The sequence below is a fragment of the Melospiza georgiana genome, chromosome 4 (genome assembly GCF_028018845.1).
Source record: "Melospiza georgiana isolate bMelGeo1 chromosome 4, bMelGeo1.pri, whole genome shotgun sequence".
Lineage (NCBI taxonomy): Eukaryota > Metazoa > Chordata > Aves > Passeriformes > Passerellidae > Melospiza > Melospiza georgiana.
Genome location: NC_080433.1, coordinates 1,031,939 through 1,049,655, shown reverse-complemented (window position 1 = coordinate 1,049,655; position 17,717 = coordinate 1,031,939). Strand labels below are relative to the sequence as shown.

Below are 17,717 nucleotides of genomic sequence, written 5' to 3'. Positions count from 1 at the left end.
GCAAAATTTCTTTTTCCACCACAAAATTCCATTTTCCACCACAAAATCCCATCCTCCATGACAAAATTCCATCTCCTACCACAAATTTCCACCTTCCACTTCTGTGGCCCTCCCTGACAAGGCCAAAACAAAAGAGGCCAAGCAGAGAAAAGTAAAGTAATTAAAAAGCAAAACCAACTCTTGTGTTGCTCTGTGCTCACAAGAGGGAAAACGAGGACACGCTTGACGAGGGTGATTAATTTGCTGGAGAATGATTTGGTTGATATTTGCCATAAATTGGCCAGGAATCAAAAAAAAAACAAGGGAAAAAACCTCAGCCACACATGAATTACTGAGTGAGGAATGAGATTCAGCACAGAATTTGGATGTGGAGAGATTATTATTATTATTATTATTATTATTATTATTATTATTATTATTATTATTATTATTATTATTATTATTATTATTATTATTAATAATAATAATAATAATAATAATAATAATAATAATAATAGTAATAGAAATGGAAGCTGGGGGGATCCAGAGTCCAGGATCCCAAAATTCCATCCACGTTTTCCTTAGTGTTTCACCATAAAATAATGGGAATTATGGATGGAACAAGCAGGGACAAGACAAAAATACCAGCATGAAGTCAATTATTGAGGAATTCTCCATCCAACTGCTTCTGCCTCATGACACAGACTCCAAATAAACCCAAAAATTGAGCAGATTTTTTAATTAAGGTGAAATTAAAGCCAAGCCAAATTGTTCAAGGAGAGCTACACCGGATCAGGAAAATTCCAGGAGGGGGCTGGGAGAAGGGATGGAGGGACAGGACACAGGGAATGGCTGCAGACTGGAGGAAAGGGGGGATGTGGGGAGGAATTCCTGGCTGGGAGGGCTGGGATGGAGCTCCCAGAGCAGCTGTGGCTGCCCCTGCATCCCTGGAATGCCCGAGGTGAGGTTGGAGCACCTGGCACAGTGGAGGTGTCCCTGCCATGGCAGGGGTGGCACTGAGGGGCTTTGGGGTCTTTCCCACCCAACCCATCCCAGGATCTGTGGTGGATGCACCCCCAACAGCTCCCAGCTGCTGGAAAAAGGCCGGAATTCCCAATGTTTCCAAGGATTGTGGGTTTCCCACCTGGCTGGGGAGCAGCAGAACTGCAGATGCTGGGCAGAGCTGCAGCCCAGCCCCGGGGCTGAGGTGTCCCTTTAAGCACAGCCCCCATCGCTGCCTCCCCGCTGCTGCACAGACACAACAGAGGGCAGGACACGGAGAACAAACAAACACAGCAACAGCAGCTCCCAGGCCCCAGGAACAAGGAGAGCTTTGTCTGGGCTGGGACTGGGCCAGGAAGCTCCACAGGTCTCTGCACACACCTACTCAGCTCTCCTCAAGCAACCCAAGCTAGGGAAGCTACAAATCCCACCCAAAATCACTCGTGAGTCAGGCAGAGCATCGCAATCCCAACTCCAGCTCCAAAGCAGCTTTTGGTTGGAGTTTTCACGATGCCTGACCCAAGCACAGCTCCCTCACGCTCTGGAATCACTGTCTCAGCACACCCAAAAATGCATCACAAGGAGCACTGAAAATGCTTTACATGTTCAGGCAGCCCCGTGACTCATCTGTGGTCATTCTGCTGCAGAGAAACCAGAAAATGTTCCAGCTTATTTATATTAAAAATTAAAAAAAAAAAAAAAAGAATGAAAAGCAAAGCACAGAAAGTTCTTGGCACTCGGAGTTACCCAACAGCTTCTGTGCTGTGGTGAGCAGATAACCCAAGCCTCGTGCAGGATTGCAGGATCCTTTCCTGAAATCAGCCAAAATAACTCCTCAGTCAGTGCTGCACAGTGGATCCCAGAGGCTCTGCCCTGTCTCAAAGAACCCGACTGCACTTGAAGAGCTCCCACAAAAATGACATTTACAAGCAATGCACTGCGGAACTTCAGAGCCCGAGAATTCTGCCAGACACTTTTATGGGTGCTTGAGTCATCGCCGATTTCATGTGAGACAAAAAAATAACTGGTTTAGAACCAACTAAAAACCCTTTTTTCATCTGGGGGCTGCTGCTCCCTTTGAAAAGCTCAAAAGATATCCTGGAACAGCGTGAGCACAGCTGGGAGCAAACTCCCTCCACAGCCAAGTGCTGCTTCCCATCCTCTCAGGATCCATCCCCCTCAGATGTGCGGAAACGAATCCCTGGGATTGCACTGGGGCAGGGTTTCCAGGGCATGCTGCAGGAGTGTGGGGTGGGAATGGCTGGCTGGGGCCCAGGCAGAGAAACCAGGCAGCAAACAAATCTGGAGCAGGGACTGATCCAGCAGGGAGCGTTTGGGAGTTTAGAGGGAGACGCCAGACTAAAAGCTCTCCTGGAACATCGAGAGGACGGTGATTTCATCTCTCCTGGAATTGCAGTGATCTTCAAAGAGCACAGCACAAGCACTGCCTGCCCTTGGCAATGAAGGATTTGCCCTGATCACCCCAAAACCACACCCAGCCCCGGCCAGGCACAGGAGGATTTGCTGTTCCTCATTTCCCTGCTTCTAACGCCCCTTCCACCCCACAGGTGAGTGGATCCCTGTGCTGGAAGGGACCCCAGAGCCCCTGCAGTGCCACCCTGCCATGGCAGGGACACCTCCCACTGTGCCAGGCTGCTCCAGCCCCAGTGCCAGCCTGGCCCTGGGCACTGCCAGGGATGCAGAGCCCAGAACCCTCTGGGAGCCCACCCAGCCTGTGGCAGGTCTCCGTGCCGAGGAGTGGATCCAGGACCCTTCCTGAACAATCAGAGCTGGTGTCTCCTGGTTTTCCCTCTGCTGTTCAGGTGATTTGGGCTGGGACATCCATGGTGAAGCCCAGAACACAACAGCTCCAGCAACAAAACCCTTCAGTGCTGTGTTTGAGGCCAGGAAAGCAGGAACTGAAGTGTTTTTCTCCTTCTGTCAGGAACTGACACGCAGCCCTTCTGTGCCTGCTGCTGAAGAATGAACCATCCCAGACACCTCCCTTCACACAGGCACCAGCCAGCTCTGCTTTGCTGCTTCTCCTGGGATCAGCTCCCAGCTCTTCCCTATCTGCCCATCTGGAGGCCCCTGGAGCTCTCCAAACCCGTGCAAGCCCTGATCTGCAGCTGGGCCTTCTCCCCAAAACGCCCCAGGGCTCCCTTCAGTGTCCTGCCTTTGTCTGCTCCTGTTTGTTCTGTACCCACAGGAGCAGCTCCCCAAGGCCAGGAGCACACACAGCTCCCCAAAACCCAGGGGCACACACAGCTCCCCAAATCCCACAGCACACACAGCTCCCCAAAGCCAGGAGCACACACAGCTCCCCAAACTCCAGGGGCACACACAGCTCCCCAAAACCCAGGAACAGACACAGCTCCCCAAACCCCACAGCACACACAGCTCCCCAAACTCCAGGGGCACACACAGCTCCCCAAAGCCAGGAGCACACACAGCTCCCCAAAACCCAGGAACAGACACAGCTCCCCAAACTCCAGGGGCACACACAGCTCCCCAAATCCCACAGCACACACAGCTCCCCAAAACCCACAGCACACACAGCTCCCCAAAACCCAGGAACACACACAGCTCCCCAAAACCCAGGAACAGACACAGCTCCCCAAATCCCACAGCACACACAGCTCCCCAAAACCCAGGAACAGACACAGCTCCCCAAATCCCACAGCACACACAGCTCCCCAAAACCCAGGAACAGACACAGCTCCCGAAACTCCAGGGGCACACACAGCTCCCCAAAACCCAGGAACAGACACAGCTCCCCAAATCCCACAGCACACACAGCTCCCCAAACTCCAGGGGCAGACACAGCTCCCCAAAACCCAGGAACAGACACAGCTCCCCAAACTCCAGGGGCAGACACGGCTCCCCAAACCCAGAACCAGACACAGCTCTCCATGATGCCTTAAGTTTTATATTTCCTATTTTCCAGATTCTGCACTGCATTATGTGTAACTCTGAACTTCCTATAAAGTGCCAGCAAGTTCTCCTCACAGCCCAGTCAGACAGAGCAATCCTTCCCCAGCCCCTTGGGTTTTGGGCAGCTTCAGGGCCAAAAGTGCAACAGCAGGGAACTGAGGGGAGCAATCTGGGAGGATGGGACTGCAGAACCTGGAGCTGGAATTGGCCAATTAACCCCATATGGAAATGGACCAAAACTTACAAAAGTGTGAACACTCATGACTCAGAGTCCATCCATTAAAACTTTTTCTTGTGGCAGGGGTCAGAAGGGGATGGGCTTCAAGGTCCCTTCCAACCCAACCCATCCCATGATTCCACCATTCCTCACAGAGTTGTCACCTCGCAATCATTAAATCAAGACCTGAATCTGATTTAATCTTGGGTCCATCTTGGGTGTAGCCCTAGCTGGGGTTTTGCACTGCCCAAGGTGTAGCCTGTGAAGACCTTTAATAAATCCCTATTTTATTCCTTTATTTCTGTCCAGCCTCTGTACCTATTGAAGGCCTTTAATAAATGCCTATTTTACTCCTTTATTTCTGCCCAGCCTCTGTACCTATTGAAGGCCTTTAATAAATCCCTATTTTACTCCTTTATTTCTGCCCAGCCTCAGTTCCAGGCAGGCTCTTTAGGCACCACCCAGCCCCAGCAGTGCCCCTCAGCCCCGGGAGCTCTGGGCTCTGTTTGCATTTCCAAGGAGCCTTTTGGAAATGTGAGGGCTGTGCTCCCCTCTCTCTCCAGACCCTTCTCCTGGCTCCTGCTCGGAGGGCAGAGCTGCCCAGCCCCTCTCTGGTGCCACTCGGGCACAGCTCGCCCTGTGTGCCAGGATGTGCTGGCCAGAGGCCACTCGGTGTCACACTGCCATGGGAAACGCCGGGAATGGCTGCATGGAGAATTCTGCTGATTGAACCCCTGGGACTGAGCTCTGCTGCCACCACTGACACCGACAGCGGGGACAAAGCCTGGCACCCCGGGTGGCACCTCAGGTGACAAAGGCTGGCACCCCGGGTGGCACCTCAGGTGACAAAGGCTGGCACCACGGGTGGCACCTCAGGTGACAAAGGCTGGCAGCCCTGCTCAGAGCAGGGGTTGGAATCAGAGATCCTCAAGATCCCTTCCAGCCCATGGGTGTATAAAACAAACACATCCATCCCAAGCACCCTGGCCGTGTTCTGTTCCAACCCTCGCTGCTGAGGGCTCCAGCCCAATCCCTTTGCCCATCTCACTCTGGGACAGCCTTCCCTTCCCAGATGGCCTCCCTGAATCCCCCCTCTGCCTCTTGTGGACCTCAACATCAGAATTTCAAACCAGGCATGAAACCAGTTCTGATTTTTACATTTTTCCTCTCCTTTTCTTTTCCCTCCTACTCTGTATCAGCTTGGACCAGGTTCAGCTTAAACATTCTGGGCTGCAGTCTGTAGGAAAGGTATTTACAAAATAAAGGGTGTGAAGCCTTCCCCAGGGTGGAGGTTTTGTTACTGTGTCCTTATGGATTCTTTGTGTCCCCAGGAACAGAAATTCCAAGAGAAACACACAAACCTATTTGACAATTGGAAACAAAAAATAAAACCCAATTATTTTTCCCTTCTCTCTTTTCTCTCCCTTTTTTCTCTTCCTCCAGATGTTGAGCAAAACAATTGATCTGTTTGAAAAAATCATCTGCAAAGCAGCTGTTCCACACATGGGAGGACATTTCAAAATTCACCTGCCAGGAATATCAGTCCAAATAAAAAAGGAAGAATGAGCAGGTAAAAACAGAACTGCTGAATGCATGAAATCTGGGGACTCAAAAATAACACAAGATGCACATACACAATAGGCTAAAGTAAAACTAAAATAGGAAAAAAGCTTTGGGTTTTAAAAGTGCCCCACAGCACGACAAGAGCTTTGATACTCCCAAGGTTTTCCTCAAAATTTGCATGACAAATTTTCCCACCCAGCTGTGACATTTAAGGATTTCTCCCCCATTATTCCTCTGTGAATCACAGAATCATTATAAAATCAGGGAATGGCTTGGCTTGGCAGGGATGTTAAACCTCTCTCAGTTTGGTTTTACAGGAATTCAGTGACGGGAGGAGAGGGAGCAGCTCAGGCTGGGCCAGGGGAGGCTCAGGGTGGCAGCAGCAGGAACTGGTGTGGCTGGGCAGTGCCAGGCACAGAGGGACCTGCTGGGCAGCAGGGCAGGAGCCCTGGTGTGCCCTGGTGTGCCAAGGAGCCAGTGCCACCTGGCTGTGCCACACTGGAGGGCACAGCAGCAGGGAGGTCACTGTGCCCTGGTGGGGTGCCCAAGGGCCCAGTGCCACCTGGCTGTGCCACAATGGAGGGCACAGCAGCAGGGAGGTCACTGTGCCCTGGTGCCCAAGGAGCCAGTGCCACCTGGCTGTGGCACAATGGAGGGCACAGCAGCAGGGAGGTCACTGTGCCCTGGTGGGGTGGCCAAGGGCCCAGTGCCACCTGGCTGTGCCACACTGGAGGGCACAGCAGCAGGGAGGTCACTGTGCCCTGCTGGGGTGCCCAAGGAGCCGGTGCCACCTGGCTGTGCCACAATGGAGGGCACAGCAGCAGGGAGGTCACTGTGCCCTGGCACGGGCAGGGCTCAGCTCCAGGGCTGTGCCAGCTGTGCCCCCTCAGCCTGGGCAGGACCTTGGGACACTGGGCAGGGCCAGAGGGGCAGCGGGGCTGGAGAGGGGCTGGGACACAACCCCTGAGGGAGCCCTGAGGGAGCTGGGGGTGCTCAGGTGCAGGAAAGGAGACTCAGGGTGCCCCCAGCACTGTCACAGCTCCTGAAAGGTGCCTGTGCCCAGCTGCCCCTGGGCTCTGTCCCCAGCAGCACTGGCACACCCAGAGCACACAGCCTGAGCTGGGCCAAGGGAAATCCAGCTTGGAGAGCAGCAAAAAGCTTTTCCAGCAAGGGGGAGAAAGTTCTGCAAGGGCTGCCCGGGGAGGGGGTGCAGTCACCATCCCTGGGGGTGTTTAACCAGCCTGGAGGTGGCACTGGGTGCCAGGGGCTGGGCTGGACTCCGGGGCCCTGGAGGGCTCTCCCATCCTGGTGACTCTGAACTCTGTGCAGGTCAGACAAAAAACATTATTGGTGCTCACCCTGCCAGCCTGTACAACCTCCTGTTTCCACAGGAGCTGTCAGCCCTTGAGGGTTGCAAAGTTTACAGCTATGGCAAACAGATATTACCAAATACCCATCTTTTATAAAATTTTAAAATATTAATGTGTCTGTAGATACTCCTTCAAGCACAGTTTTGAATTCTGCACTCACAGGGGAAACAATCAATCACACTTGCTGTCATAGTTTTACATGAGAGATGTTTAAAAAAGTGATACAAAGCTTCCAACCATTAAAAAGCTGGACATGTCCCTGAACCAGGACAACATGCTGCTGTGAAAAGCACATGTTAAAAGACAAAACAAACCTGGAAGCTATTAATAAAATTTTCTTCATACTGTTTTAAAATTTTAAACCTATTTTAACTTTCTCCTAATCCCACCTCACAACAAAAATAAATACATTAATAATTAACCAACACCAAAATCTACCACACTCCTTAATACATTAACCAAAAAAATCTTGAAATAAAAAAAAATCCTCAATTAGCAAGCCAAATCCACTACACTTGCCAACATTTTTTACAAGATTTTGCTTTGTTGAGTGTATCCCAAGAAGTAAAAACAGAGACTAAGGAAAGCTCCAGCAGAGATTTTGGTGTGATTCTGGAATTCTGACCCAGCCCAGGAGCAGATCCCGGTGCCACAGCCCCTGGCAAAGGGCAGCTTGGCCATTCCCAGTTCCAAGGTTCCCTCCTCGTCCCGTTTTTATTTCCCTCTCCTTTTCATCTCCCCGCTCCTCAGCCCCATGGGGTGATCCTTGCACTCGGTTCCACGCAGGCACCTGCTCCAATTAACCCGGATTCATGCAGATTATCACACCAAATTCAAGAACTGGATACAAAAACCCTAAAGGTTTTACTAAAGAGCATTCCAGCCCCTCACTCCCTGCATTTCCTGGGAATTCAGCCCCGGGGGAAGAAGCATTTATCACCTGGCCGGGGCTTAGAAGGGAAAAACAGCAGAGGAAAAAAAAAATCCTTCATGGAGCCGAAAACCCTCACCGGCGTGCCTGCAAACACAGTGGGAATTCGCAGGGGAACAGGCAGGCTCGGACGGCGGTGCGGTCCGCTGGAGCAAGGTCAGAGGCACCGCTGAGGGAGCCGCACCAGAGGCGTTCCCAGCGGCCTCAGGTGCTGCGCCAGCCCAGCGAGCAGCAGGAATTCCTGCGGATCCCGGCTGCCCTTCCCGCCGGGGCTCTCGGCAGGGCCGTGCCAGGGGGCCGTGGCACCCCGTCAGCGACACGCGGTGACACCGCAGCGACACCGCAGCGACACCGCAGCGACACCGCAGCCCCCGGCGCGGCGGAGGCGGCGGCACCGAGAGAGAGAGCGGAGCCCACGGGATGAATCAACCCCTGCCTCGGCAGCACAAAACCCGGCTGCGATCACCGCTCCGAGCGCCACAGCACAAAACCCGGCTGCGATCACCGCTCCGAGCTCCGCAGCACAGCCGGGAACGCCAGCAGGCAGCTGGGCTTGCTGCACGGCGCCTGGGACAGGGGAAAATAATAATAATAAAATAATAACAATAAAAAATTAATAATAATAAAATAATAATAAAATTAATAATAAAATTAATAACAAAACAAATAAAACTAATAATAAAAATAATTAAAATAATGAAATAATAATAAAATAATAAAATAATAATAAAATAATAAAAATATCATTAATAATAAAAATAATATCATTAATAATGAAACTAATAATAAAACTAATGATAAAACTAATGATAAAAATAAAGATAAAACTAATGATAAAAATAAAGATAAAAATAAAGATAAAAATAAAGATAAAAATAAAGATAAAAATAAAGATAAAAATAAAGATAAAAATAAAGATAAAAATAAAGATAAAAATAAAGATAAAAATAAAGATAATAATAAAGATAATAATAAAGATAATAATAATAAAAATAATAAAAATAATAAAAATAATAAAAATAATAAAAATAATAAAAATAACAATAAAAATAACAATAAAAATAATAAAATTAATAATAAAAATAATAAAATTAATAATAAAATTAATAAAATTAATAATAAAATTAATAAAATTAATAATAAAATTAATAAAATTAATAATAAAAATGATAATAAAAATAATAAAAATAATAATAAAATAATAAAATTAATAATATAAATAATAACAATAAAAATTTTAATAATAAAAATAATAATAACCGTCTGCTTTGGAGCTTGGGGTAAAACTCGTCTCTTGCTGAGGTCTGACCTTCCCAGTGCGGGTGCAGGAACCCCCAGAGCCCAGAGCACCTCACAACCATTAAATTAAGAAATTAATCTGTTTAAATCCAAGTTTTTCTCATGGTAGGAGTCAGAACTGGATGGGCTTTAAGGTCCCTTCCAACCCAACCCATGCCATGATTCCACAATTCTTCACGTAGGTGTCACTTCAGAATCATTAATTCAAGACCTGAATCTGATTAAATTTAATCAGATTTCATAATCATTAAATCAAGACCTGAATCTGATTAAATTTAAGTTTTCTTGTGGCTGAGGGTCAGAACTGGATGGGCTTTAAGGTCCCTTGCAACCAACTCTGTGATTCTTCTCTCAGCTGAAGAAAGCGGCACAGAGTTGTCACTTCACAACCATTCAATCAAGACCTGAATCTGATTAAATTTTTCTTGTTGCAGGGGTCTGGATGGGCTTTAAGGCCCCTTCCAACCCATCCTGTGATTCCACCATTCTTCACAGAGTTGTCACTTCACAACCATTCAATCAAGACCTGAATCTGATTAAATTTAAGTTTTTCTTGCGGCTGAGGGTCACAACTGGATGGGCTTTAAGGTCCCTTCAAAACCAACCCATCCCATGATTCCACCATTCACAGAGTTGCCACTTCACAATCATTAAATCAAGATATAAATCTGATTAAACTTTTCCTGTAGCAGGGTCAGAAGTGGATGGGCTTTAAGGTCCCTTCAAATCCAACCCAACCTACCCCGTCCCACTCTGTGATTCTTCTCTCAGCTGAAAAACGGGGCACAGAGTTGTTACTTCACAATCATTAAATCAAGACCTGAATCTGATTAAATTTAAGTTTTTCTTGTGGCTGACAGTCACAACTGGATGGGCTTTAAGGTCCCGCCAACCCAACCCATCCCGTGATTCCATCATTCTTCTCCCAGCTGCAGAAAGGGGCACAGAGTGGTCATGACAAGGCTGAGATTGCCCAGTTAATCAGTTTGGGAGCCTTAATTAAGGCTCCCTGGTCACTAATAACAGAATTCCCAGAGGCTCTGTGACTGTCAGCTGCTTGGATCTGGGAGTGCTTTAAGAATTCACACAACACCAGCACCCACCAGCATTCCAGAGCTGCTGAGCGATCACCTCATCACCAAAACAGCCCTAAAACCCCAAAACCAGCAGCCAGCACCCCCCAGAGCTGCTGAGCGATCACCTCATCACCAAAACAGCACCAAAACCCCAAAACCAGCAGCCACCACCCCCTAAAGCTGATGAGCAATCACCTCATCACCAAAACAGCCCTAAAACCCCAAAACCAGCAGTCACCACCCCCCAGAGCTGCTGAGCAATCACCTCATCACCAAAACAGCCCTAAAACCCCAAAACCAGCAGCCACCACCCCCTAAAGCTGCTGAGCAATCACCTCATCACCAAAACAGCCCTAAAACCCCAAAACCAGCAGCCACCACCCCCTAAAGATGATGAGCAATCACCTCATCACCAAAACAGCCCTAAAACCCCAAACCAGCAGCCACCACCCCCTAAAGCTGCTGAGCAATCACCTCATCACCAAAACAGCACCAGAACCCCAAAATGGAGCCAGTGCAGGTGAGTCAGGGCCTACTCACAGCTGGGAACATCTGGAGCTGCTGCCCAGCCCCTGGGCTCGCCTGGCAGCGGGAATGGGGCTGAAGTGACCCCAAATCCAGCCCACAGCCCAGCCAGGCAGCATCCAGCTGCTCCTGAGGGGCTTTCCCAGCTCCCTCTCCATTCCCAGCTCCGCCTGGACCCCGCTCTCAGGAGAGATTCATCCCACAGGAAATTCACCCAGCCTAAAGGGAGGAACTGCACCCTCAGCCTGGAGCCACGGGAGGAGAGCACGGAGAGGGTCAGGAGAGGATTTGGAACCTTCATCCCACCCTTCCCACTATGGGGTGCAGGAACTCCAGAGCCCCAAGCACCTCACAATCATTCAAACAGGACCTGAATCTGATTAAATGTAAGATTTTCCTGTGGCTGAGGGTGAGAATTGTGTGGGCTTTAAGGTCCCTTCCAACCCAACCCATCCCACCTCGTGATTCTTCTCCCAGCTGAAGAAAGGATCACAGAGTTATCTCTTCATAACCATTAAATCAAGACCTGAATCTGAGTAAATTTCAGTAAATTTCAGTAAATTTTCTTGTGGCAGGAGTCAGAACTGGAAGGGCTTTAAGGTCCCTTCAAACTCAATCCAACCTGTGATTCTACCATTCTTCTCCCAGCTGAAGAAAGGGACATGGAGATGTCACCTCACAACCATTCAATCAAGGACTGAAACTGCTTAAATTCAAGTTTTTCTTGTGGCTGAGGGTCAGAACTGGATGGGCATTCACCAGCAAAATTTCCCCTCAGGAATGAGGAATTCCAGCATTTCCAGCAAGACCCAAAGGGAACAACAATTCCAGGGATGTTCCCCAAGATTTGATCTCTAAAGCTGGCAGAGAAAAGCCCAGCACCATCTACATTGTCTGCATATAAATGTATATAACAATATCATCTATTCCATCTATTCCTTCCTGTTTACACCCTAGTGAGGTAAAATACAAATCAGAACATCTAAAGGCAGACAGATCAATAAAACACTGGCCTGACAGAAAAGAAGATTTAAAGTGAGAGTGAAAAGAGGATAAGAGCCACTGAAATTTTCTGGCAACTCTTTTTGTCTCAGAATTGCAAAACCACAATTTTGTGGAGTGGCATCTCAAGGATGGGTGTTAGGATTCCAAGGGAAGGAAAAAAAAAAACCAAGAAAAATATATTTCTATAAAGCAGCCAAGAAAAAGAAAATACTGAGATTTTGTTTCTATCCAACACTCTTAAGAATCAGAGTTCCACTACAAATTTCATCTATTTTAATTAGACTTTTATCTCTATACCAGCAAAGTTCTGTTGGATCTGAATAAAAAATTTATCTTATTTTTGTTCTAAACAAAAAACTTATTTTTGTTCTAAACCTCCTTTCAGCAGATGCTTCAGCTCCACGTGCCCAATTTTGCAGCCACGGGCCTGGGGACAATTTGATGGCTCCCAAACCTGGTTTTGTTCCAATAACACCAGGATATTGAATATTGTTTATTTCTCCTGAGGTGGAGAGGAGCTGGATGAATGAATGGCCTGGTCTGAGAGGCTGGCACCTGCTGAAGTGGCTGAGAAAAGGAGGAGGAGGAGCAGTTTGTGCTCCCAGATCCTCTCCAGCAGCACATCCCAAGCTGGGAATTCCAGGTTCCTCCTGCATCTGTGGCTCTGCTCCTGGGACTGGGAGTGATGCAGGTTTGAAGCTGCCTCAGGTTCCCAGCCACCCTCTGAAATAAAATCTCTTTTTGTGGTTTAACCCAGGGAAGAATGGAGAGGAGGGGGGATGAAGAGTTTAAGCACATTTGAGGAGAATTATGGGTGCCCTGAGGGTCTCTAAAAATAGAGATGGGATTGGGATATCAAACTCCAAACACTGGGCTGGGAGTCAGGATCCCAGAGGGAAAATGTCCCTTCCTGAGCAGCTGAGCCCCCTGCTAACCCCAAAGAAGGGATTTTAGGGGGAGGAAGGAACCAAGATCCAGACCTTGCCCTGTGGGATGTGCTCCCTCCAAGGAGGAACTGGAATTTCAGGGAAGCCACCCAGGAGGAAATCACAGTTACGGGGACAAACCCCCTCACCCTGGCCCCTCCAAAGGGAGAAGAAATTTAGAGCAGCCCCAAAAGAGGCTGGAAGTCCACAGAAGGGGAGGTGAAACCCAAAGTTTCATGAGGTGAGAGGCTCCCTTAGGACAGGGACAATTTTTTCCCTACACCCCATAAAGGTTCACAGGACACAACTCCTTCTCCTGGGATTTCCAATAGGAATGATGCCAAAAACCAGGGAAAACGTGCATTTCCGTCCAGGCACAGCAGGGTACACACAAGCCCTACTCCAGGGAGCACCTGTGTCCACCTGAGGAGCTGGAGACACCCCAATGGGCCCACCAGGACTGCACTCTGCAGGACTCCCAGCTCCACACACCGACCCGGGGTGCCAGCTCACAGCACCCCTGGGAGAGGGGCGCCCCCAAAGCCCCCCTGCCACACCCCACACCCCGCCATGGGCACACCTGGCCCTGCCCCAGGTGCCAACGTCACCGGCGACGCCCGGGACGTTTTTATCTCATCCACATTCCCCAGATAACCCTGGGAACGTGAACCTGGTGTGAACCCACACACCCTGCAGCTCACACACCCGGGGTGAGGGAGTGCGCTGTAAATGCACCCAGGGACACCTGGGGGGGCAGAATTGGGGTGTAAAGGCACCCAGGGACACCTGGCGGGGGGCAGAAATAGGGGGGAAAGGCACCCATGGACACCCGGGGGGGCAGAAATGGGGTGTAAAGGCACCCAGGGACACCTGGGGGGGCAGAATTGGGGTGTAAAGGCACCCAGGGCCATCTAGAGGTGCAGAAATGGGGTACAAAGGCACCCAGTGATACCTGGGGGTGCAGAAATGGGGTGTAAAGGCACCCAGGGGTGCAGGGAATAGAGTGTAAAGGCACCCGGGGACACTTGGGGCTGTGGGAACCCAGGGGTGTAAAGGCACCCAGGGACACCCGGGGGGTACAGAAATGGGGTGTAAAGGCACCCAGTGATACCTGGGGGTACAGAAATGGGGTGTAAAGGCACCCAGTGATACATAGGGGTGCAGAAATAGGAGGGAAAGGCACCCAGTGATACCTGGGGGTGCACAATTGGGGTGCAAAGGCACCCGGTGTCACCTGGGGGTGCAGGGAACAGGGTGTAAAAGCACTCAGTGTCACCTGAGGGTGCAGGAGTGGGGTGTAAATGCACCCAGGGACATCTGGGGGTGCAGGAGTGGGGTGTAAATGCACCCAGGGACATCTGGGGGTGCAGGAACGGGGTGCAAAGGCACCCAGTGTCACCTGGGGGTGCAGGAGTGTGGTGTAAATGCACCCAGTGTCCCCCCACACGTCCCCACTGCACAGACACGGGGGGAGGGTACAATGCACAGTCAGACCCCAGGCACGGCAGAACACGTCCTCAGAACGCAGCCCCAGCCCTGGAGCGCCCCCGCAGCCCCGGCAGCCGCTCGGGGTCACCGACACCGCCGCGCACCGGGGACCCCGCACCGGGCCGGCCCTGCCCGGCCGAGGCAGCGCCGCGTCCCGAGCCCCGGTGCCCGGAGCGGGGCTGTCCCCGGCACGGCCCCGCCGGGAGCGCTCCCTGCCGCTGCCGCCCCCGTTACCTTCTTGACGGTGCGCGGCGCCTCGGTGACGGTGCCGTCGGGGCTCACGAGCGCCTCGGCCGCGCTGCCGCTGCTGTCGCTGCCGTCGCGGTGCCGGGGCTGCTGGGGGTGGTGCGGGTCGCTCCTCTTCATGGCCGAAGCCTGCGGCACCTTGCCGGCGGCCGAGGACATGCCGGAGGCCGAGGACATCGCGGCGGCCGAGGACAGCCCGGGGCAGCCGCCCCCCGGAGGCCGCTCGGCGGAGGGGGCCGGGGCCGCCTCACGCTCGGCGCCCGGCACGGGGCAGGCGGGCGCCGCCGCCGCCACGCCGTGCCCCGCTGCGTGAGCGCCCACAGGCTCGCACGGCGGCCCCGCCGCCTTGTCCATGGGGCCGCCGAGCTCCTTCAGCTCCACGGCGGGCGCGGCCACCGCCACCTGCACCGACATCGCCGCCGACTGCTCCGGCTGCGCTCCCGGTCCGCTCCGGCTCCCTCAGGGCCGCCGGCCCCGCCTCGCCCCGCCCCGCCGCCCTCGCTGCCGCACTGCGCGCTGGGACATGGAGTCCTCCCGCCCCGGCTCCGCCCGGTCGCGACTACAGCTCCCGGCATCCCCTGCGGGGCCGCGCGGGGATTGCTGGGAGTTGTAGTCCGCGCGGGGCCACCCGCATCGTGTAGGCGTTTGGCTCTTTTTTCACGTTTTGGTGAATTTGCAGTGTTTCAGCCGCTGGGCACGGAATCGCAGGAGCACTGAGGTTGCACAAGACCATCGAGACCAAGGTGTGCCTGATCTCCACTTTGTGTTACCAGCCCGGAGTCCTGAGTGCCACATCCAGGGATTCCTGGGACACCCCCATGGATGGGCGCTCCAAAGCTCCCTGGGCAGCCCCTGCCAAGGCCTGACCCCCTTTCCATGGGGAAATTCCTGCTGGTGTCCACCCTGAGCTGCCCTGGCCCAGCCTGAGGCCGCTCCCTCTGCTCCTGTCCCTGTTCCCCCCGGCTGTGCCCTCCTGGCAGGGACTTGTGCAGAGCCACAAGGGCCCCTGAGCCTCCTCTGCTCCAGGCTCAGCCCCTGCCCAGCTCCCTCAGCCCTGCTGGGGCTCCAGACCCTTCCACAGCTCCTTTGTCCATTCTCTGGACTCAATCTGGCACAGGCCTTGGTGATCCCATGGTGCCATGGCCTGTCCAGGCAGCTCCCCAGGTCTGGACCAAAATTATGGAATTTCAGAGCCAAAGGGGTTGGAAAAACCCTCCCAGACAATGAAACCCAACCACTACAAGGTCACCACTGGTCTGTGTCCCCAAGTGCCCCCAGCAAGGATGGATGTCCCACCAAGGTCATCCCAATGGTCAAAATGATGGAATTTCAGAGCCAAAAGGGTTGGGAAAGCCCTCCTGGGCCATCAATCCCAACCAACGTCAGGAAAACCCATGGGAATGAGGAGCCACAACATCCTGGCATGGGGAATGTGCCATCCAAACTCCTGGGACTTGCTGTCCTGCCAGGCACTGAGCTCAGCCTGCAGGCACAAATCAGTAATAAACCACCAGATTCATGATTCATATTTAATGATTTAAATTTTACCACCTTTTCTAAATCCGGTTCTCTGTGAATGTGCCTCTCCTGGAATACAAACCCATCCTTTTATTATTGGTATTTACTGAGATCAGCTCTGAGAGAAGAACTTGGAGCTGTCGGTGGGCGAGAGCTTAATTAATTCTCAATTCTCAAGTGCCAATTCCAAGTCTCAAGTGCCCAATTCCCAAACCCTGGGCGAGCTGAGTGTTTGGGATGAGATGGAGGAGAGGAAACTCTCGAATCCCGGGGGGGCTCAGTGTTTGGGATGAGATGGAGGAGAGGAAACTCAAACCCCAGGCGAGCTCGGTGTTTGGGATGAGATGGAGAGGAAATTCTCAAACCCAGGTGAGCTCAGTGTTTGGGATGAGATAGAGGAGAGGAAACTCTCAAATCCCAGGTGAGCTCGGTGTTTGGGATGAGATGGAGGAGAGGAAACTCTCAAATCCCAGGTGAGCTCAGTGTTTGGGATGAGGAGAGGAAACTCTCAAATCCCAGGCGAGCTCGGTCTTTGGGATGAGCTGAGGGAGAGGAAACTCTCAAATCCCAGGTGAGCTCAGAGTTTGGGATGAGCTGAGGGAGAGGAGGAAGGGAAGGAATTCTCCACAGAGACCTCTCCAAAACCCATGAGGGAGGGGAGAGATGGAAGAAGCTGAGGGAGGATTCCAGGGAGGAAAGAGGGATGGGAGAGGGGCAGGAATTCCAGAGGGGGTCTCAGCTAAAGGAGAAGCAGCACATCCCTGTGTGCCAGCAGTGTGGTGAGCACAATTCCCGAGATAAATTCCTGCTGAACGGGATCTGAGCCCGCAGCTCATCCCTGCCTCTCCCCGCGATCCCAGAACTCCGGCTGGGGGCTGATCCCGGCTCAGCACCGCCCTCTGGAACGGGAACTCTTTGGCCTGGGAGGGATTTGAGGCTGGAGGAAAATCCCTCCCCTTCCATGGAGAGCAGGAAAGGTCGGGGCCGCTGCAGCGCCGCGGTTCTGCCGAGCCGGGGAGGCGGTGCTGACCCGAGGGGCGGAAATCCTCCGGGATTTGTCATCTCAGATCCCACCAAAAACCCACCAAAAACCCACCAAAAACCCACCAGGGTGTTCTGCAAACCCCTGACGTTGTGTAAAATCCCGGCCCTGATCTTCCTCTGCTGAGGAGAGGAGCTTGTGCTGCCTTGGAAATAGAGAAACCCTCCAGAATTTGTCATTTCCTGGTGCCACAGATCCCACAAAAAACCCACCAGGTTGTTTTGGCCAAGGCAAAATCCTGACTCTGAGTTCTCCTCTGCTGAAGAGAGGAGCTTGTGCCGACCTGGAAATAGAGAAATCCTCCAGATATTATCATTTCCAGGTACCACAGATCCCACAAAAAACCCAGCAGGTTGTTTTGCAAACCCCTCAGAAATCCAAAATCCCAACCCTGATCCTTCTCTGCTGAGGAGAGGAGCTTGTGCTGCCCTGGAATGAAGAAATCCTCCAGAATTTATCATCACAGATGCTACAAAAAAAACCCCACCAGGGTGTTTGGGCCAAGGCAAAATCCAGAGCCTGAGTTCTCCTCTGCTGAGGAGAGGAGCTGGTGCTGCCCTGGAAATAGAGAAATCCTCCAGAATTTATCATCTCAG

The 17,717-nt window shown here is 51.8% G+C and overlaps 1 protein-coding gene across 1 annotated transcript in view; it reads right to left on the bottom strand.

The window, feature by feature from the left end:
- The window catches only part of AHCYL2 (adenosylhomocysteinase like 2), a 64,149-nt gene extending 49,110 nt beyond the window's left edge, over positions 1-15,039 (bottom strand). The window contains exon 1 of the mRNA XM_058022043.1: positions 14,550-15,039. Coding sequence (XP_057878026.1) covers positions 14,550-14,975 — 426 coding nt within the window. The 5' untranslated portion in view covers positions 14,976-15,039. The remainder of the gene's footprint in view (positions 1-14,549) is intronic.
- Positions 15,040-17,717: the final 2,678 nt, after the last annotated feature.